General features: G+C 34.0%; 6 protein-coding genes and 3 pseudogenes across 9 annotated transcripts, besides 7 other annotated features; 3 read left to right on the top strand and 6 right to left on the bottom strand.

Annotated features, from left to right (window-relative positions):
• Positions 1-18,345: part of a mobile genetic element that runs on past the window's edge.
• TVAGG3_0554740 lies at positions 9-1,315 on the bottom strand (annotated as a pseudogene). The gene has a single exon. A coding segment is annotated over exon 1 (1,307 nt).
• Positions 7,036-7,144: a mobile genetic element.
• Positions 7,286-7,393: a mobile genetic element.
• Positions 7,534-7,641: a mobile genetic element.
• Positions 7,783-7,891: a mobile genetic element.
• Positions 8,012-8,072: a mobile genetic element.
• Positions 8,916-9,465, bottom strand: TVAGG3_0554680 (annotated as a pseudogene). The gene has a single exon. A coding segment is annotated over exon 1 (550 nt).
• TVAGG3_0554670 (ATP binding) lies at positions 10,019-10,336 on the bottom strand (the record flags this gene model as incomplete). Its single annotated transcript, XM_051238276.1, has 1 exon — positions 10,019-10,336. The coding sequence occupies one exon, from the start codon at positions 10,334-10,336 to the stop codon at positions 10,019-10,021; it is 318 nt and encodes a 105-aa protein (XP_051096100.1).
• TVAGG3_0554660 (organellar and viral DNA polymerase type B) lies at positions 12,097-12,770 on the bottom strand (the record flags this gene model as incomplete). Its single annotated transcript, XM_051238275.1, has 1 exon — positions 12,097-12,770. A coding segment is annotated over one exon (674 nt), but the record flags the coding sequence as incomplete, so codon positions are not given.
• On the bottom strand, positions 14,111-14,621 carry TVAGG3_0554650 (annotated as a pseudogene). Its single transcript has one exon. A coding segment is annotated over exon 1 (511 nt).
• TVAGG3_0554640 (uncharacterized protein) lies at positions 14,751-15,152 on the top strand (the record flags this gene model as incomplete). The annotated part of the gene is made up of 1 exon (XM_051238274.1): positions 14,751-15,152. The coding sequence occupies one exon, from the start codon at positions 14,751-14,753 to the stop codon at positions 15,150-15,152; it is 402 nt and encodes a 133-aa protein (XP_051096098.1).
• On the top strand, positions 16,000-16,551 carry TVAGG3_0554630 (uncharacterized protein; the record flags this gene model as incomplete). The annotated part of the gene is made up of 1 exon (XM_051238273.1): positions 16,000-16,551. A coding segment is annotated over one exon (552 nt), but the record flags the coding sequence as incomplete, so codon positions are not given.
• A 71-nt stretch (positions 18,346-18,416) lies between the features above and the next one.
• On the bottom strand, positions 18,417-18,728 carry TVAGG3_0554610 (uncharacterized protein; the record flags this gene model as incomplete). The annotated part of the gene is made up of 1 exon (XM_051238272.1): positions 18,417-18,728. The coding sequence occupies one exon, from the start codon at positions 18,726-18,728 to the stop codon at positions 18,417-18,419; it is 312 nt and encodes a 103-aa protein (XP_051096096.1).
• Positions 18,729-20,437: 1,709 nt separating this feature from the next.
• Positions 20,438-22,746: part of a mobile genetic element that runs on past the window's edge.
• On the top strand, positions 20,928-22,004 carry TVAGG3_0554600 (integrase core domain containing protein family; the record flags this gene model as incomplete). Its single annotated transcript, XM_051238271.1, has 1 exon — positions 20,928-22,004. The coding sequence occupies one exon, from the start codon at positions 20,928-20,930 to the stop codon at positions 22,002-22,004; it is 1,077 nt and encodes a 358-aa protein (XP_051096095.1).

The raw sequence follows: 22,746 nt of genomic DNA, 5'->3' as shown, positions 1-22,746 counted from the left end.
ATATGACCTCAGAACTTCAACTTACGAATAAAGCTTGTTTTAGTCGTTATTGAAAAGTTGAACTTTTCAGCAAAGCAAGGTTGACATGACTTACATAAGTCGAATGCAATCTCTTGACCATCATGAAGTGCTTTGTAAAGTTTCATTAAACTGAACTCAGAGTCTTTGTCATATGTTCCAACAGGTATGTGAATGTTCTTATCTTCATTGTAATAGCATTGTATAGCTTCAGGAAACATTTCATTAGCGGTTAAAGCAATAACATCTTGCTTCACGCCTTTCATTCTGCAGTGAAATGCAACTTCATTTAAATCGTTAGTGAGTAAGTCTATGTAGGTCTTCTTTCCACAGAAAATACTTTTATAAGCTAAACTTTGTTTTCCAGGTGTTATTTCTGCAAAGTCGCTATGAAATTGACCAAGGTTCTTTCCTATAAGTTCTCTACTATCTTCTTAAACTCTGCTGCAAGCTTTGGGATGTCTTCATTATATAAGTGCATACTGTCGGTATCCTGGTAAAAGATTTGAAGTCCCATGTCCTCTGCAGTACAGAATACTTCATTCATAATACGTTTTGACATAGACAGAATATTAACACCAAGTGGACAGAAGTTAAAGTGTCTGCAAATGCTTTTCGTTAGCTTGAAAATAGTTTTATCTGAACCATCCAAACCTTCGAACTTCACTATATGGTTGTAATTTCTTATAGCATATCTTATAGCATCTTTGTCATCTACTATGGTTATTTTTGACTCAATAGGAGATAGAATAGTTTTGCCATAAATGCTGTTCAGAATGAGTTTTATAATTTCTTGTAAGGGGTTTTCTTCTTTCTTATACTTTAACCTTAACTCAAACAACTTCTTTACTTCATCTCTTATTCTCATATCTCTGTTTCCATCGTAATAGTATCCTTGCAACACTTCACATTTGACACCTTGATATTTTATGAGGTCTTGTAATGTTATATGGTCAACATACATGAGACAGCAAGTGTTTGAACTTCTTGGAACGTTAAGTTCTGGATTTAGTTCAGGGTCGCAAACTATTAAATGAAAGTGTCTGGGTATACCAATCTCTGTTATCTTAATGAGAACAAAGAAGCCAGACATAAACTTTTCACCAATGGGTTCCTTTTGGTCGTCATCGAATAAATGTCTCATGAGATACTCTGTGCTTAACATTTCTTCCTTCAATACTTTTGGAATACCTTCTAAAGTATAAAGTCTTGCTATAGCTGAAGGATATAATGAAACAGTGTCGAAGTCAGCAATGAGTTTCTTTTTGCTCTTTTGTTTCATGTTATCTGACAACATACATCTTCCACCTTGAATGCATCTCGAAATAAATTCTCTTGGTTTATTTGAGAGGTCATAAAGATTTCCATTCGGGAAGTATACTCTGTTCTCAAACAATTTGTTAGCAATAGAACAAATACTAACGTAGTCATAAACGTTTAAATCAAACTCTTTCAATAAGTCATTGCGGAACTTTACAAAACCTTCTCTTAAAATTCTTACATCTTGTTTGCAGTAAAACGTGCTATATTTTTCTAAGTCGAAGTGGTTTTCATCTATTCTGCAACCTTTGATGGAATCTATGTTCTTCATAAATGTATCTGCATCATGGATAAACTTACATGCTTCAGAAATGACACCAGTTCTGTTGTCATTTGCTAACAAAACACTGCTGTAGTAGTTATATGGAAATACTTCTTTCGGTCCTGTTTGTAAGTTAAACATAGCAGGAAATAGTTTAAGCTTCTTATTTATAACACTGTAAGAGTCTTTTATAATAATTGCCCTCCTTTATATAAACCAGTTATTTGCATTGTTCGTGAACCTTTAATGATGGGAGTTCCTTTCACTTCTGTCATGTGTCTTAAGATGAAGTTTATGTCATAACTGAGGTTATGGAAATATATTAAACTCTTGTCAGGAAGTCTTTCCAAAAATTCTGTTGCACAGTTTTGACCCCAAATACTTTCACTAACTGAACCATCTTCACTGTCATAACAGATGTTAAAAGCTTTATGAAAGCCATCCGTACTACACTCAAAGTCAGCAAAGAAAACGTGCTCAGGATGAATTTACATTTAGCTTTATTTACTTTCTTTTGACTCTGCTTTCTTCTTCAGTTGTACACAATACTTTGGAGCATATGTCAAATCTTTAAATGGTGCAAGGTTCTGTTTTATATAAGTCAGTCGTATATGTGAAAAGTTCTCCATAAGAAATAGGTTAAAATATTTGCACTCCCACAATGTTTTCATAACATCCCATAGCGGTGTAGTTCTATCCATGCGAACTACTATTTTATCTTCTCTCTTGTATATATTTTCATCTGTTTTTCAATGTTCATTCCACCACACTCCTTCAAGATTTCTATATAGTTTCGAATGAAATATGTTGTCATTGAAGTCTTTCATTTAGCATGTAGTGGTCTTCAACAAGAAGTAAGTCAATAGTTTCGAACAGTTTCACATTCTTTTGGTATGTATCTCTTTATTTCATTATGTCTTGAGTCATTGAAGTAACCAATGGTAATTAAATGCTATACCTGTTGCGTCAGAAATTTCTTGTACTTTACTTGAGGAAAGTCTCTAACACGAATGACTTCTCTCATGTGGTCAATAGTTTTCTTCATTTACTCCAGCCTGAATGCAAGCATAACGAAGCAGTTATCTTCTGTCATAAGTGTTGCAGTTCTTTTGTTCAGTTCATTGAAGATTTGGTAGCGTTCAAGATTTATAGGTAATGTGCAAAGATACTTCCAGAACTGCCCGCTTCTCTTCTTATAAAACTTCTTTTCACCATTATCTTCCAAAAGCTTTCTATAAGTGCTGGGTTTTCCTGTTTGCTTAAGAGCTTCCAAAATGGCTTTCTGGTCATTTGTCAGTTGTGCTTTCATCTCTATATGGTCTCTTTTTTGGTTTGCCTTTCTTTACATCTGACATCGTTAAGCCTTCATATTCTGTTAATCATACATCTTTATTTCGGTAAGATTCTTTATGTTTGTCAAGAAGAAGTCATAGTGCATTTCAACAATACCTGCAGCATTTTGCTTCTATCTCTGATATAAAGTTTCTCCTTCAAGAGCTGATGTAGTAATGTTCCAATATTATTGAGGTTTAACGTAGAACATTCATACTTTCCACCAAGTTTATAACATACCATCCATCTCTGTTGGGAGTTTATTTTAATTTTCTCTAAGAGTCTCATGAAAACCTTACCGAAATGTTTGTGTAAATATCTCTGTTTGGTTCATCTAAAGCTTCGATGTTAAAGTCAATGAGTCTATTGCCTGACTTCACATTCCTCTTCCTATTTTCTTCATCTTTCTTAACCATCTCTCACCTTCTTTTGGTTTGTCGTCAATGGAACGAATGACATTATTAGCTTTGCGAACTTGTTCTATAGCACTTTTAAACATCTCTCTTCTCTGTTGTTTCAGTGTGTCATCTCTTCTTCTTGTTTCACCAACGTTTGCATTTGTTATGTCAAACATTTCTCTTCTTACTTCATGTGGTACAGCTCTTCTTGTTTCACCAACGTTTGCATTTGTTATGTCAAACATCTCTTGACGAACGTCATGTGAAAGAGCTTTACGAGTATGACCAACGTTTGGCATTTGTTATGTCAAACATTCTCTTCTTTACTTCATGAGGTATTGAACGTCTATGATATAAGTCAATAGCAACGTCATTTAAAGGAATGCTCTTGCATGGACTTCGTCCTCGCCGCGTTGCGGCTTTATGAACTCATGAATTCTATCATAAGTTATTTCACCATTATAGTCATTGAGGATGTCAGCGAGTGCCTTTTTGTTTTGTTGTGTAATGCTTTGCAACATCTATATTAGCTTCTGTAAGAAGTTGTTTTATTTCGCGAGTGTTCTAACTTAGACAACTTCCGATACATCTTTAGTAGGAAATAAAAAAATATTTTTGAAAAAATTAGATTAGATTTTTTTAAGTTATTTTTCAAAATAATTTAATATTTTTATTTTAATGAAACATGCAAGATTGCAAGTTCTTTTCATACAATGCTCTCGCTACTGTCATCAAGAATGAGTTCAATAATGCTTCAAACGTCAATGTTATCTTTAACAAGAAGTTTGTGAAAGAATCTAAGTTTGGTCAGTATGTCAGACATTAGCTATTGTCATTGACCGCAAACGTTATACTTCACAAGAGTTAGCAGTAGTTTTTGAAACAAAAGGGTTTTCTTCGTGAATGTCAAAGATACTCATTTATACTATTATAAAGAACTCCAACATTGACTTCTTCAGTATTGCTATGAATCTTTCCGAACAGAAAGAATATAAGAAGGGTGAAACAAATGTGAAATATTATTCTTCATCTCTGAAAACAATAACGAACAAAGATGTTATACAAAAGTTCTTACCAAAGGTTGAAGAAGCTTCTATTGACATTGACGAAGGAAGTGAAATGGTTGAAGAAATTGACCCTGACGTCATTTAAGCAAAAATATATTTTTGGTTAGTCTTCATATCGATATTTTTACAACAATTCCCAATGTATAAACTTTTCATACGCTTTTTCATAAGCTTTATATACCTTCAGAAATTTTGCATAATCTTTAGAAGCATTTAGATATTGTTTAAATGCTTTGTATGTCTTCAGAAATTTTGCATAATCTTTTACATGTTGTTCGTTCTCTTCTTCTGTCATGAGTTCCGAATATTCTAAATTCATGTTCTTTCATATGAGATAAAATTTTATAAAAAAATAATAAATTAGCTTAGATTTTTTTATTCTTCCTCTTTGAAGTTATCGAAATATTCTGTTATTTTTTCCTTCAGTAATGTTAAGTCTTCTTTGAATGTAAGTATTGTGCAACCTTTGATGTCATAGTGTGTTTGAGGAGAGAGTATTTTTTGACAATTTTCCTTTATTTGCTCATTCGGTGTCATTGAAATCGGTAAGTTTTCACGATAGAACCAGTTTCTGTCAGATTTGTAAATCTTAGCAAGGTCATAAAAGCTTTTGTTGTTTCTTCTGACTAAATGCAACATAACCATATCTTTATCTTCTTCTTTCTCCAACTCTTCAGTATATATCATATACTTATATACTCTTTTCCTTTCCTTTTGGTACGAACGTGGTATTCTTTTCTGTATGCTTTTGTCTTTGGATTCAATGACTTCATCTTTTGCTTGAAGTTTCTTTTCCATCTCCTCCACGTTCTGCTTTATATAGTTCATCTAACATCATGAAAATATAACAAGCATAACGAGGTGAAGCCCACATTGCTACAGCATTTACTAAAAGTCTATGACATAATAACCTTTCAAACCAGGAGCCAAATTCTTGCGATTTTCGTACGGAATCTCTTCCCTCGGTTTTCCGAGGGAAGCAATCATATGAGGAAATTCTTCTAAAGTTCTTTTGCCTGTTGGTTTTCAAACCAATGATATGCTTGCTTTGTAGAACGAAGAGCATTCATTATACTTTGCATTTGGTACATATCGTCTTTGACCGAACGAATGAGACGGAGTTGTTTGTTAAACTGTATGTACTCGTATTCTTCATTTATGGCTTCATGAACGATAGCAGTTGTTGTGTTCTCTGTTGTTGACATATCTGTCCTTACATACAAAATAAAAAAATAAATAAAAATAAAACTAACTTTATTTTTCTGTGTTAAAGAAATGTTAAAAATTCAGGGTTACATATGTGAAAAGAAGTCACGAACAAATGAAGGTCATAAGATTCAGCACATAATTCTGATTGAATGGTGTGTCATACATGTCAAGCCGTCAAGAATGAAGGAGATACGAGGCTATAAAGATTTTGGAATATTTTCTGACACACACCCTGAGGGAAAAGTGACAAAACACGACGATAGAAAAAAGTGACAAAATTGAGAGAAAGTTGTTCCCGACCAAAATGCAAATCATGTTGAAAAAGTGACATTTGTAAAGTTAGACGATAGGATTTCCTGAAAAAGTGCAAGACTTGTTCTGAATCAGGACAAGATTTGTCTTGAAAAAATACAAGACTTGTTCTGAAAAAATACAAGACTTGTTCTGAAAAATACAAGACTTGTCTTGAATCAGGACAATTGTTCTCAATTTGAGAACTTTACAAGAAAAACTGACTAAAAAGTGCAAGACTTGTTCTGAATCAGGACAAGATTTGTCTTGAAAAAATACAAGACTTGTTCTGAAAAAATACAAGACTTGTTCTGAAAAAATACAAGACTTGTCTTGAATCAGGACAAAACTTTACAAAATGTAAACTTTACATAACCGTTTCTATCGTACATGATATTTAGTTGACATTGTAAACTATCTTCATGTAAGTATGGCGGTTTGAAACCGTCGGGAACCTTCACTTTTTTGACGAACTTTCCGCAGCAATTTTTAAAATTTGTGAAAACTCAACGGTTTGACACGTGCCATATGTCATTTTACTCAGAATTTTGTGCTGAATTCAGCAAAAATAATGTTTTGTTAGCATGTTAGATCTAACACGTTTTCTAACCTCTTTTCTAACATAACTATTTACAAGCGTTTTACATGGTATATGTTGGCGATGGTTCATGACTTTAAACAGTTTTGTAGCTTCTATTTCTTCTTTTAGTACATCGAATGTTTTAACAATGCCGAAGGTTTCTTTATATTTCTTCTTGACGTCAGATAGAAGGAAATCGTCAGCAGTTGGATAATTTTTGTTCAGAAATGCTAACATGTCCATTTTATCTTCTGCTGGCTTTTCTACTTCTTTCTTTAAATCTGCATAGTCGTTTCTCATTCTTTCTATCTCTTTGACGGAGTAGTTATATTTCCTCATCGCTGCCTTACATTTTGAACATTGCGGGTTCATTTTTGCGTTATACATTGAAATTCTTATATACGAAAAAAGAGATCTGACATTGTGTCAGATCTCAGTAAAAGTGACATTTACATGTCAAAAAAAATAGAATGAGTTTAAGTAATTAAAATTGAGGGTGAGAGTAGTATTGTATGAAATAATATCTCTCACCCTCCAATTCATCCTATGGCGCCGAAAAAATTTTGGTGAAATGCGACCACATTTCACCAAAATTTCTCGGCGCCATATAGAGAACTAGAGCCTGTGAGGTACTGATACTATCCATGTACCTCGCAGGCTCTAGTTCCAAGCCAAAATGGCTAAAAATTGCCCGCAATTGTTTCACATTGCGGCAATTTTTAGCCATTTTGGCTGGGAATTGGAGGGTGAGAGTAGTATTGTATGAAATAATATCTCTCACCCTCCAATTCATCCTATGGCGCCGAAAAAATTTTGGTGAAATGCGACACATTTCACCAAAATTTCTCGGCGCCATATAGAGAACTAGAGCCTGTGAGGTACTGATACTATCCATGTACCTCGCAGGCTCTAGTTCCAAGCCAAATGGCTAAAAATTGCCCGCAATTGTTCACATTGCGGGCAATTTTTAGCCATTTTGGCTGGGAATTGGAGGGTGAGAGTAGTATTGTATGAAATAATATCTCTCACCCTCCAATTCATCCTATGGCGCCGAAAAAATTTTGGTGAAATGCGACCACATTTCACCAAAATTTCTCGCGCCATATAGAGAACTAGAGCCTGTGAGGTACTGATACTATCCATGTACCTCGCAGGCTCTAGTTCCAAGCCAAAATGGCTAAAAATTGCCCGCAATTGTTCACATTGCGGGCAATTTTTAGCCATTTTGGCTGGGAATTGGAGGGTGAGAGTAGTATTGTATGAAATAATATCTCTCACCCTCCAATTCATCCTATGGCGCCGAAAAAATTTTGGTGAAATGCGACCACATTTCACCAAAATTTCTCGGCGCCATATAGAGAACTAGAGCCTGTGAGGTACTGATACTATCCATGTACCTCGCAGGCTCTAGTTCCAAGCCAAAATGGCTAAAAATTGCCCGCAATTGTTCACATTCCCATCTTTTGTTGGTAAGACGAAGAATATGAAATAAATTATGAAGAAGATAATGATGAATAAAATATCACTTTTTATATTTTTGACACGTAAAGTTGTCACTTTTCTGTCAAACTGTTTTATCGTTTTCGTATATAACAAAATTTGACCTGCTAAAACAACTAAGGCGTCAATTGCTCTCTTCATCTCAAACATAGCGGGTCTTAGTTGTTCGTTCCATACTTTGCCTCTTCTATCTTTATCTCTTATTTCCCAAACACATTCAGCAACTAATGAAACAAAGTTATCGTAGGTCTTAAATTCTTCAGATTTATATATGTCAGAAACATTCTTATAAACCATGTCGCAATCTTTGTCCATAACTTTATGGTTGCAATGAAAAACCAAGGAATTCATAATTTACTTTACGTATGAACTTCTTTATTTCTACTGAGTCAGTTGTTTTGACTTCAATTTCGTCGAATTCAGGAATAGTTAGTTTTTTGTTGTTGGATTTCAGGCAATTTGGGTAAAATGGTCAATAATGTCCTGCATTTCATAAAGATACTGTTCATTTGTTTCATCTTTCGCACTACAGTCTAAATTACTTGTTAAAAGTTCTTGCTTTATCTTCTGGATTTTTGTTTCGAAAGTATATGAAGAAGGAATGAAGCTTTTCATCTCTACTAACATAGATGTTGGATTCATGACTAACGAGTTTGGTGCTGTAGTTTGAATTGTTGTTGTGCCGATTGTTGAAATCATATCTTTACATACAAGATAAAAATTTTTCTTAGAAAAAAATTAGCGTTATTTTTCTTTCATAAGGAAATGTCAAAAATTCATGATTTTCGAGAGTTTTAGACCATGTTAGAAAAGTGGTTAGAAAACGTGTTAGATCTAACATTCTAACATAAACATTATTTTTTGGTGTAAATAAATGGTACCATTAATGATATCATGACTGTTCTCATTCATGTCTGATTTACATCTAATGAAAAAGTTTAGAAGAATTTTCTTATTCTTTCTGGCATATTTTTGTCTTTCCAGTACTCCCGCTCTAATGGTCCCAGATGTGTTGGCTTTGACTCTCTCAAGTTCTTAGATGGTATAACATCTTCAACACCTCCTTCATATCTTACTTTATAAGTGTCATCGTTTATGTTGTAGCCAAGTATTTCAATAACCACTCCTCGCTTTGCTTCGTCAATGGTTTCAGCAAGTTTGCCATTACTACTTTCACTAATTTATGACGAGGATAAAATGCTATGGAGTCGTCAGCAGCTTTTATAAGATATCCATTACCTTTGTAGAGTCTACGATATAATAGTTTCTACTTAACCTTAAACGTTTCTTTGTCAACGGTTTGTCGTCAAGAACTACACGAACTTTTGTACCAGGAATGAGGGTAAATTGTGTTGAATTTCTGATATTTTGTGTTTGGCTTCGTTTCTTTTGTATATACTTTTCTTCTTGTTGTTGTGTCATTGAATTTGGTGTATGTCCTGTTGTAGAATGTGTTGAGGAATTATATACTTCGAGAAAATGTTTCATTGTTTCTTCGGTAAAGTCTCGCTCTTGATTTAAATCTCTGAGCGTTCTTATGAAGCGGTTTATGATGCCGAGTATGTTATGGTTATGGTCTTCAGTAGTGTAGTGAGTTATGTTATGCTTAATGAGAAATTCTGTGATTTCATTGCTGAGGTATGCACTGTCTTGGTCTGATGTTAAAGTACTTGGGTTATGTTCTGCTACAAACTTTTGTAAAACTCTTAACACTTCACGAGTTCCTTTATTTTTCATTGGATATGCATATGCTTTACGAGTGTTAACATTTATGAAGATGAGGAATGGTTTATGTCCTCCTTTTCTGCTTTGAATGAGAGTGTCAAATTGGTATGCGTCAGGAGTGTTGGAGTAAATTGGTAAAAAGTAGTCGTAAGGGTTTATTTTTGTTTGATGTACAACATTTTTGTCAAAGAACCTTTTCACTTCAGCTCTGTTAGTAAATCCCCAACTCTTTGCAGCTTCATTGAATTTCTTAAATGACCTCCATGGATGTTGTTCGAATACTTCTTTCAAGCTCATTTATGTAAAGTTAAAGATTTTAACCAACTCGTATCCAAGCGTGCATTGTTATATAAGGAGGCATATAATCTTTTCCATTACCTGCTGGGTCTGTAATACCAGCTACAACATGCGTATGATTTCCTGCAGTTCCACAGAAAATACCTGTGCTAACATCTTTGGGGTCATCTGAGATATCATATCTGTTCATTCCCTGTCTATTCGAACCCGCTGCAAGATTTATATAACCTCTTTTTGTTATTGAATGTGAATGGTTTCCTTCCACAGATGTTCTTCCACTGAACCTATGCATATGTGAAGGAAGGTTTTCAATACCTATTTTCTTTGAACCTCCCATCTTCATTGACTGCGTATTAGTGTAGAATGGAAAACTGTCAACTATTTCATACCATCTACCACCAAATAAAGTGTTTGGATTTATTGGATTCATAGACGTATAAACAGCTCCTATAGGATATATTAAATCATATATGCTCATAACTCTATAAACATATTCTAAAGAACTTATGTCATTAAATACCATTTGGAATGTATCTCCCGGATGAAAATGTTGCATTTGTTCCACTTTTATAATGTAATGTTAGTTCAATAGAATTATCCAAGAAAAATTCAAAAGTATCTGGTTGAAGACCTCTAACAAATTCAAAATGGAGTTGCTGGTTCACCATTTATAATTTTCTGTTGTAAATGTCATTGTATCTGGTTTCGAAAAATTTCTTTGTTAGTTCTGCATCACATAAGTTTTATTCTGCTTTCTTATCTAACATTGTTGGTAGTTCATATGCTTCAAAGTTTCTGGCATGACTTTCAATGTTCCTGCAACTCTTATCTAAACTGTTAAGAGTATCTTTTACGCTTGTACTTGGATTTTCTAATGGTGCACTTGAACCAAGGTCAAAGTTCAATATTATGTCGTCTGCTCTAACAGTAGTGAAGGATTTATGTGTATGGTTCTTGTCAGCTTTACTGTCTAATGTAGCTTGAAGTTCATTTATATCGGAGATGTTGTGTTTATGAGATTTCAAAACTTTGTTCATTGCTTCGAGTTCAACTTTGTCAGCTTTACTTTTAATAGCATCTTCAAACGTTATTTTGCCTTAACTCTCAAAGTAAATCTTGGTTCAACTAATACACCGTTAACATTGAAAGTAGAGGCATAAATTTCACCGGTATAACCAAATGCTTCTGTGCTTTAGCTACATCATACTGTACAGTACAGCTTATGTCATAACCTTTAGCACGAATGTATTTATATCTTCTTTCATTAACATTTTTTTGTCTTCGCTTCATCACTTCGTGTTAAATATCCATGGTAGTCCGTTATAATCTGTTCGTCTGAAGTTATATAATGAACATGGTTCTTGTCCGCTTTACTATTTAATGTAGCTTGAAGTTCATTTATATCGGAGATATTGTGTTTATGAGATTTCAAAACTTTGTTCATTGCGTCAAGTTCATTTTTGTCCGCTTTACTATTTAATGTAGCTTGAAGTTCATTTATATCGGAGATATTGTGTTTATGTTCTTTATCTGCTTTTTTCGGCTAATTTCTCTTCTATCTCATTTATTTCAAGTTCATGCCTACCACCACCTCCCGAAGAAGTATTTTTCTTCAGCTCTTGAAAGAACGTCCACTTCGCCATCTTTGGTGTCAATAATGAGACTTTGTGTTAAAACCTTTCCTGTCTTAATGGATGTTTGTAAAACTTCTTCTTCACCGTGTTCGGGGTCATGGTCGTCATCATATCTTGTGAAATCAGAGATGTTGTCATACATTAAGCATATCTGTCTCAAAAGTTCTGCTATTTGAAACTGGAACGAAAGATATACAGAACTTTCATCATCTCCTAAAGTCAAGTCTGCTTTCTTAAGTATTTCTTGAATGTATGCAATGAGAACAGAGTACCTTGGAAAATATTCGAACAATATTTCATTAGCTGTTGGTTTTGGTGGTTCTTCTGGAGTTTCTGTTGTTTCAGTTCCTTCTGTTGGAGTTTCTGCATCTCTTGACTTCAATGCTCTTGCTCTCAAAGACCTAAATGTTAGAGCACCGGTTTTACAAAGGACTTTATAAATGCTTTAATAGTTCCTGGTAAGTTATTGTTAGCATTAAGTAAGTTCCTTATGCTTCCATCATGTACGTCCATAGCACTATGTAAAAAATCTATACTTTTCTTGTAGTCAGCAATAGACTGACTGTGATTTTTTAAAGATTTGTCAATACCTTTAAGCCAATCTTCATGCATGTCTGATACTGAGCCAAGAATATCATTTGCTTCCTTTAGTGTATTTTGTGCTTGTCGTAAAGTATCCAATCCCGTACGTGCATTGTTTGCTATACGTCTTACAGTATCTATTTGACTCCTTGTTTCTTGCATCCAACCAGATAAAGTTTTAATAGTATCCGAACCATTTGAAATGAAGTTCAAAGCATTTTTAACGTCATTTAAAACTTCTTCACCAAGTACTGCCCATATCTTTCCGATTTGGTATTGAAGAACTCCATATGAAGCAGCTGTTAAACCAGTATTTATAAGGTCCCATATCCATGATTTAGCAGTTTTTCCATCCTTTCCATCCTTTCCATCCAAACCGTTTTCGCCTTGAGGTCCTTGTATTCCTTGTATTCCTTGTATTCCTTGTGGTCCTTGAGGTCCGGTGTCACCCTTCTCTCCTTTCAGTTCATCTTTATGTTCGTTATAATATTCTAATGTCATAAGGTGTACATCATTACTGCTACCAGCAACGCCGAGAATTTGTTTCTCATTCATGACTAAATTCTTTAGGCATTTAATGTTGTCGTCAAATCGAAAGCTCTTTAACAATTCAATGAGAACATTCAGTACTTTCACTAATGAGGCATCTACTGTAGAATTTATATATTGCACCGTTCCATCATTTATGATAGGAACCTTGCTTGTTGTAATGAATGGGTCATAAGTGTTAAAAGTATCGAAATCAATGACTTTTTTAGTTTTTCCATCGTCAATGACTAAATCATTGCCTTCAATGGTTAAAGTTGAGTTTTCGTTTACTAGTTCATGTGCTCTTCTTGCTTCATTTGTTTCATACGCATATGCAGCAATAGTCATATTTTAATGAGAATAAAATGTTGTTCTATTTGCAAAGTACAGACCCAAACGAATACGGAATAGTAAAGCTACAAACAAACTTAGGTCTTCAGAATGAAGCACTTGCTTTCAGAGTTGTTGACTTCAATACTATCGCAACTTTTGTCATAACAGATGAAACAGATTTCATGGAGTTTGAAATAGATGGAAAGAAGCATGAAATAAGATTTCACAATAATGTAGAATATAAGATGGAAACATTAGCTGGAGTGTTAAATGCGCTCATAAATACTACAATAAACAAGGAGAACGAAGAAAACTTAATGAATGTTAAACTTATTGCAGGAGTTTTGAAGTTCAGTTATGCGAAGGAGTTTAAGATAACACGAATGAGTCATAGAGTTCAATTGCTTCTGGGAGCATACCATATGACATTTCCTTTGAAAAGTGTTGACAAACGATTGAGATGAAATCTGTTCCATACGTATGTTATGGTAATTGTTTGTACATTGAGTCTAAAATAGCTAATGTCACAGGCATTTCAGGAGTTAATAGTAAAGGTTCAGTAGAATATAAGTCTTTCTGTTATGCAGTCAATTCAATGTTCATTCCAAACGTTCCTGTCATAGCAACTCATTTAGGTAAATGGATTCGCATTAGTCCTCATAATTTGAAAGACATGCAATTCAGACTTGTTGACTTTCAAGGCGAGCCTGTAGAACTGAAGGCACCAGTGCGAATGACTGTTGAAGTTGACTTTTTAGAAAATATTAAATGCAACAGCTTACAAGAGAACTCAGAGCTAAAAATATAAAGTATGAATGTTATGTATTAGGTCATGAACTTTGGTTGTTGCTGTTTGATGAAACAAATGAATTAGTTATGTCAGTCAAGAGAACAGAAAAAGGCGTCAAAGGCGCCGAGCGCAAAGCGCTATATTGTGTTAGTGAAAACTGCACCAAGTCAATAAGATTAGGTTTGCATTATGAAGATGAGTTCGATACTGTTGAAGAAGTTTTGGATAGATATTACAAATTGCTTTAATTTACTAAAACATATTTCAAACAAAGTTTATATTCTGTTGAAAGTTTTGTATATTCATTCGAATATTTATACTTAAACTCAACTCCTGTAGTTCCTGGTGTTTCAATGATGCGGATGTTACCTATTTTCATGAATGGTGGCGTTTGACCACAGCATTCGATTTCAGGGTCGAGATAGTCAATGACACATTGTTTCCCTGTTATTCGTGATATAACATTTTCAAGGTCCTCCTTTGTTAGAATTATTTGGTTCTTGCTTATAAGATTTGTCAAAAGCTTCTTATCGTCTTTGAGTAAAATTGTTTGGTATAACTGAAGAAGGTAATGGTCTACGTTATCTGAAGGATTTGTTTGAACATTTGTGTAAGGGTTGTCGTTGGCTTCTCTTGAAAGAATTTGGTCCAGTGGTGGATACTCTAACTTAACATCTGATGTAGCGTTAGCGTTTGAAGCTGTGTTTAAATTCACGGATTTCAGTTCTGGTTCTTTTTCTTTCAAACACTCTGAACTATAGTTCTTTATGACAATATTGTTTGTCGTTCGTGAGTCAACATTTGATGTTGGTTCAATTGGAACATTAACGGCACCAGCTAAGATGGATTTGCTTCTCATTTCATATAGAATAAAAACCTTTTATATGTATGAAATGAACAATATACTCGACAAGGGTTTGAATGTAAAGCTAACGAATGAAAATATTGTTGAATTCACTGAGACAGGTGCTGTGTATAAAGATGTAGAACTACTGAACAAAAGAGCTAAGGGAAGAAGCAGGAACATGAACAAAGGGTGGAAGCCTATAAAAATTTATGTCAATGATGGCTCAGGAGGTTCAAACATAAAGTATGCAGAAAGTTATAGAGTTTATGCTCTCAAAGGTGAAAAGCCTTCATTTAAGAACAGCTATTCTAACGCATATCCTCAAAAGCTAACGGATGGGGAAGTGGATGATATGAATGACAGCAAAAATATTAACAGAAATGGCGACAGAGATGCATGGAATTTGTTTACCATCAGTCAATTGAAGGTTAAACTTTAAAACAATGTTGGTCGTTCCCATGGAATATTTTTGACTTTAATGGTATTAGTCATGATATGAATCTCAAGGTATGAACGAGGAGAGATGAGAGACTTATATGCTTCCCAAATTTCTTCAAAAGGTAATGTTATACCTGACTGTTTCCAAATGAGTTCAATATCATAACGTGAGAAACCTTGAAAGATAACGAAGTCAGTTATGAGACGTTTTATGTTTAAAGCTAAAAACCTCCATGTTTGCATAAGTATTGCTACAGTTAAGTGGTAATGTCTGACTTTAGTAATGATATTAGCTAATGGTGAGTCTGGTTTTGACACTAAACCTTTACCAGCGAAGTCGTCGCAAACGAGCAGAGTGTTTGAAGGATATTTTTTGAAGGGGTATTTTGAAAGTTTTGATAGAATGTAGTTTGTCAGTCGTTTCATATCGTAAACTCCTGAGTACTGACGTAAGTGGTGTTTGTCAATAATTCTTTCCATCTCCTCAGAAGTCTTTTGCATTCCTGACTGTATAAATTCAACGATGGCATAATATTTCCTCTTACGTCGAATGTAACGTTGAAGAAATTCAATGAGTTCACTGTCTGGAACTTTAACGACAGAGGCTTGAACTTTTGACATAAATGTTTTCGCTGTTGAGTCCATAGAGTCTGAAGTTGCTGATATAATGATTTGGTCATAATATGAGTCATTTCCTAAACGTTCTGTTATGAGTATATGACGAAAAATTAAATGTCTTACCTGAACCCATCTTTCCACAATAGAAATAAACGCCATTTGAACAGAACTCATAGTCCTTACTGAAAGGAAGAATGAGAGAAGAGTTAAGTTTGTCTGTAGTTTCATTCATGTCTTCATCTACGTCATGTATTAAATGCTTCATTTTATCTCCATTAAAAATGCAAGTCAGAAATATTCAGAACATAGCACCGAGTCTAACTGACAAGAGTATAAAGATATACTATGAACACGTTATGATGAAACCTACCAAAATTCAAGAAAGTCAGTATACTTATGAATATCCAAGGCACTGGGTAGAGTATGTAGGAGGTGAGAAAGCTATTGAAATCAGACAGGTTCGAAGTATTCCAGCAGGAAGAACAATATTATTGAAGAACTTTAATGTTTTAAGATATAATGATGAAACAAAGAAGCAAGATAGTTTTCCTGTTGCTGTGTATGTGAACTTAGATACAGGAGATGACATGAAAGTTTTTAACACAAAGCTTCAAACGGTAGTGAGAGAACAACTGACTGCGGAAGGACATCCATTACCTTCAGAAGTTAGCATAGCATATAATTTTGAAACAAACTCAATAGATTTTAAAGTCATCTCTGCAAAGAAGTCAGGTTTTACATTTAATGAAGCAGATGTATATTCGAATGAAAACTTCAAAGCTATTATGGTTAGATAATGACGATTGCTTTAAGAAAATATTTAAATTCAGTGACTCAAAGATGTCAATAGATGACCTTTCGTGGAATGTTACCATCGGACGTTTACAGTTTGAAGGTTCAGCAGGATTGCTTACAAGATTGTCAATTGGTGGTATTTGGTCTCGTGAGAACATTGTTAAAAATCCAGTATAAGTGAATTTGCTGAAGAATCTATATTATGTCTTTCAAACTACATGTATTCGCCAACCGAAGCATTATAGTATAACAAACTTTGTCAGTAAGTTTAACATAAGACTTGTCGAACCTTCTTCAATGAAAGATGTTGTGCTACCTAAAGATGGAAAGGATGACTCATTATTGAGATGATTTTAATAGCATATTAAATGAGCTTGTTCTTGAAGGTCATTCATGATGAAATAACTGTTGTAGAAGATTTAGCAATTGTTCAGACATTTTGAAGCGAATAGATGATATAAGAAAGAAGTTATGAAGCCGCAACGCGCGAGGACGAAGTCCATGAGAATGTTTATGTTTCATTGACTTTCTCCAGTAACGAGAACTTTTATGAGATAATATTGAAGAGAGATGATTTTAATATGGTGTAAATGGTAGCTTGGGCAGATTTAGGCGCAATGGGAACAAAAGCATTAGCATTTGAGCAAAAGCACTTGGAGCTTATGACGCAGTAAATAAAATGAGTGGAGGAAGAGTTTCGAAGACATTAGATGCAAATAAAGGAAAGATTGGAGGCTGGGTTGCAAAGAAGTTAAGATTAAATAAAATAGGACTCATAAATAAAGCATCCAATTTGGTTGCGACTGAGTCAGAAAATGCTTAGGAAAGGACGATGAGTTTGCAAAACACGCAAAAGACTTTAATGACCAGATGAAAGGTGAAACAATGCATTTAAATAGAGTCGATGGAACTCTTCCTCCACCAGTAGTTCTTCCGTATGGTCCCTATGGAATGTATGGAAACCCTTACGAAAGACCATTTGACCCATTGACTGGTGGAAGTAACTGGTATCATTACGGACGAAGAAGAAAGACAGTCAAGTTGGAGACAGACGTGAAGAAAGCAACTAAAAAGAAACCAAGGAAGAGAGTTATAAAGCAATGAATTCACAAGGTTAGAAAACGTGTTAGAAAACGTGTTAGATCTAACATTCTAACATAAACATTATTTTTGTGCTATGTTTTCATACGTGTGAGGGTGGTGATATCATTAATTTTTAAGTTTATTTTTATATTTTATTTTTATTTTATTTGGATGTAATGACAGAACAAAAGCAACTCATACAAATCAAAACATATAACAAACATACATTTAAACATTTATTCTTCCTTCCTGAGCATAACATGTTCTTTCAAATACATCCGAGACCAGTTGACTTTTCATTGACTGTGTATAAAGATAGAAATAGTTATATCATTAAACCATACGATGACGAAGGTAAGTTATGTAAATTGTACGTTAAGAAGTTAGAGAAAGTTTATGGCTTCAAGTATGACTACAATAGGGTTAACACTGATGATGAAGATATTGAGGAAAATTTATGAGAACATTAGTGAAGTCGTTAATGAGAATGATAGTGAGAACGTTTATTTTTACATTAGTGAGCTCGTTAGTGAAGTGAAGTGGGTGGCTTTGTAAATATTTAAGGTTAAGTTAGTGTTGTCGTTTGATTTGTAAAATATACGTTAACGGTTTTGTAAATATTTAAAGTTATGTTGGGTAAGGTTATGTTGAGTAAGGTGGAACGCAGTGCCGCCGTACCCAAGACTTGTATACTAACTTATATAACAGATGCTAAAGAAATTAAATCAAGAATTACAACATTATTTACGTCACTTAATGATTTAATGACTTATATAATTAATACTCCCCAGCCGACTACGACATTTGATCCAAATTCGACGGTTTGCAGTGTACCTTTCATTAATGACAGTTCAGTAATTGCTTTAAGGGATTCAACAGTTAATGAATCATTAAAAGCTTCATTAATGAAAATCATTGATTTTAACTCATTCATGAATACATATAATTCATTCATTAATGTTTCATACACTTCTAAAGAAGGTGAGCCAAAAACTATTGATAAAGCGGTGTATGAAATAAAAGCATCAATGACGAAATTGAATTCGTTAACTTTTGATGGTGATAGTTCCGTTAACAGCATGACATCAGGAAAAACGATTTTAACGAAAGAATATTTAAAATCTCATGTTAGTGAGTTCGTTGAAATTGAAAAAGAAGGCGGAATTAAGTTCGATCCACTGGGTTTCATTTTCGACTTAGCGAATGCGGGTGTTAGTTTCGCTGAATGGACAACGATACAGAGTGAAATAAATGCAATATGGACGTTTTTGGGGTCAAAAGCGGGAATGGGTGAGCTTGTAGATGCTGCAAGAACATTAGGTGAAACGGGAAATTTTGTAGATGGTTTTAAAAGACTTGTTTCAAATGTTTTAACAAACACAAAGAAATTATTTAGATATACCATACATAACGGACAGATTTTCGAACAGGTAGCAACAAACCCTCCGGTTATGGCTGCGTTGATGATGGCTAGAGACATAAAGCCGCGTAGCGGCGAGGGCGAAGCCCACGAAGAAGAGGAGAAACCAGAGGATACGGGTCAGGTTATTCGAGACATTAAAAACGTGTATCCTGAAGTTATTGATTTATTTAGAGGTGTTAATGATTCGATTTCAAATCATTCTATAACCCTTGATGAAGAGAATAAATTAACAGATTATATATTCGTCATTATTGCAGAACTAATGAAGAGAATAAATGAAAAAGGTATAGCTGATATCATTAATGTAAGTGATGTAATGATGAAAAGAAATTTTGACTCATTATTTACAGAACCGAAAACAGAATATAGTCTTTATGACGTAATTACTGAATTAACGAAAAAGATTAATGATAATAAGAGTTCTGGCGGAAGAGTTGAATTAGAGGTGAATGATGTTAATGAGAAATTAGATAATAAAGCAGATAAAAACCATGTTCATTATATAAGTTCAGATGAACAGATTATAACGGATTATCATGGATATTTAACACGAACTGAAGAAAAAGTGAAGACGGAAGATGTTAATGAAAGAAGATATAAATTCATTCGTGCTGAAGGTTATGACATACGCTGTACTGTACAGTATGACACAGGTAAAGCACCAGAAGCATTTGGTTATAACAATGAAATTTATGCTTCATACTTCTTTGTTAACGGTGTATTAGTTGAACCAAGATTTACATTGAGAATAAGTAGAAAAATAACTTTTGAAGATGCTATTAAAAGTAAAGCTGACAAAGATGAACTTGACGCAACGAACAAAGTTTTGAAATCTCATAAACACAATATCTCCGATATAAATGAACTTCAAGCTACATTAAATAGTAAAGCGACAAGAACCATACACATGAATCCTTCACTACTGTTAGAGCAGACGACATAATATTGAACTATACCCTTGGTTCAAGTGCACCTTTAGAGAATCCAAGTACAAGCGTAAAAGATACACTAAACTCCTTAAATAACAAATGTATGAATATCGAAGGTCATGTCAGAAACTTTGAAACATATGAACTACCAGCAATGTTAGATAAAAAGCAGATAAAGAACATACACATAACTCCTTCTCAACTGTTGCTATAGAAAGTATTGAAGGAACGGTTGGCGGAACTGGTGGGAATGCATTATATTATAAACCTCCTAACTTTCCACAAGGTTTAACATCGAATGAAAACATAACAACGAAGAAAGACATTAGCTGTAAAAATGTTTATGTTGTGGATGATGAAAATAATGTTAAATTCACTGCTCAAGATTTATATGATAAGAAAGCAGACAAAACAGAGCTTCAAACATTAAAGACTGAAATACTTCAAACATTATATCCTATAGGCTCTATTTATACGTCAATGAACTCAACAAATCCCGCAACAGTTCTGGGTTTTGGTACATGGCAGCAGATTGTAGACAAATTCTTATACTGTGCTAACTCTTCAAAGCAAACAGGAGGCTCAAAGAAAATTAAAGAAGCAAACTTACCTGCGCACACTCATACAGGAACTACAAACTTTTCTGGCGACCATAGCCACTTATTAAGAGACCACCCATTATACAACTCAGACTATGAAGCTGGCAATGACGTTTTATCTCCATCTTATAACAATTCAGCAAAAAAGACTTTTCGACCAACTGAACCAGGAGGTAATCATACACATACATTTACAACAAATCCAACAGGTTCGGGTGCAGATTATATGCCACCTTATATGACAGTTTATGCATGGGTTAGAACGGACTGAAAGTCCTGAGCTCCAAAAGAGCGAACAGCATGAAATTACTAAATTTATTTTTACATAAATGAGTTTAAAAGAAGTTTTCGAATCATCACCGTGGAGGTCATTTAAAAAATTCTATGAAGCTGCAAAGAATGCGGGATTTAATGATAGAACAGAAATTAAGAGATTTTATGATGAAAATATAGTTCATCAGGTTAAAGTTAATCCTTACGATTATTACCTTCCCATTTACTCGAAAACCCATGATGCATATCAATTTGATACACTCGTTCAGAGTAAGAAAGGAAGAAAGCCACCATTTTTGATTTTCATTAATGTTAATACACGTAAAGCTTTTGCGTATATAATGAAAAATAAAGGAACAAAAGAAGTTTTAAGAGTTTTGCAGACGTTTGTGGCAGAACATCATCCCACTTCATTAACTTCAGACCAGGATTCAGCATACCTCAGTAATGAAATTACAGAATTTTTGATTAAACATAACGTTACTCATTATACGACTGAAGACCATAACCATAATATTTTAGGAATCATTAATCGTTTCATTAGAACGCTAAGAGATTTAAATAAAGAAAGAGATTTTACGGAGGAATCAATGAATAAAGTCATTAATGCTTATAATAAGTCCACCCATAACAGCACAGGATTTAAACCAAACCAAATGACTTCAAAAGAGGAGGATGAATACATAAAACAAAAGAGAATGTTAACGGAGGAAAGAAGAAGTTCATCATTACTGCCAGGAACTAAAGTTAGAATCATTCTTGAACATAAACCACATGAAAAGGTAAGAAATCAGTTAAGTGATGATTATTATATCGTTGATTCCTCACAGGGTAATGGTTATTTAATTAAAGCAGCTGACCATTCGGTCGCATTTTATCCACGATTTCGATTAGTTGAAAGCGAAAATGGAAGATTAGCTAAAACGGTTGATGAAGCGAAAAGAGGTATAGTTAATAAAATTGTGAGTTATGATGAAGACAAAGATGAATACACTGTCATTTATGAAGGAGGTGTGGATGATAAAATTCCTTCTAGAAATTTGAGAGAATCGAACCCCACACATTTATCGGAACTCGAAAAGGATTACTGGAAGGATAAAAATAAGCCAAAATTAATCAAAAAATTTTTATGAACTAAATATATTTTATGTCTGAAGTTAATTAGTTAATAAAGTAGCGGATGAACTGCAGAAATACATTTTATCGTAAATGGTTAGATCTAACCCGATATCTACCCTCATTTCTACCCTCATGAATTTTCATGAATTTTATATATTAATGTTTTCGTTAAGCCACTTTGTGCCGGCAGTCAGTCAGTTAATGAAGTTTACACCAAAAATATATTTTATCGTTAATGGTTTTTAGGTTATTCAATAATTAATTATTTTTGAATAACTGAAGGTGTCACCACGTCACCATGTGTCACCTGGTTAATTAACTTCTCTTAAAATTACTGACAGCATGACATTTAGACAGCAGGACGAAAGGAGGAAGGCATTTATAAATTATTTTTGAATAACTGAAGGTGTCACCACGTCACCATGTGTCACCTGGTTAATTAACTTCTCTTAAAAATGATGACAACATGACATTTTGACAACTAGCCCGGAAATTTGATGCAGTCCAAAAATAAAGTTAGTTTTAAAATTATTTTTATTTTTTTATTCCTATATAAATGACAGCAACAAACAACAACAGCAACTATATCGTTTCTGATGAAAAAGTTATTGATTCATTAGCTGAGGAATTAGTTGTGGCAGAAACTAAAACCCTCAACGAAAGAATTGGTGAAAACAAGATTGATTTACATAACTACCTCAAACACGATGGAGGAAGAGGAAGGAAAACTGGTATGGCTTTATTAGTAAATAAAAT

This window comes from Trichomonas vaginalis, chromosome II (assembly GCF_026262505.1).
Source record: "Trichomonas vaginalis G3 chromosome II, whole genome shotgun sequence".
NCBI classification, from domain to species: domain Eukaryota; phylum Parabasalia; order Trichomonadida; family Trichomonadidae; genus Trichomonas; species Trichomonas vaginalis.
Note: the sequence above shows the minus strand (reverse complement) of the source record. Positions and strands in the feature narration are given on the sequence as shown.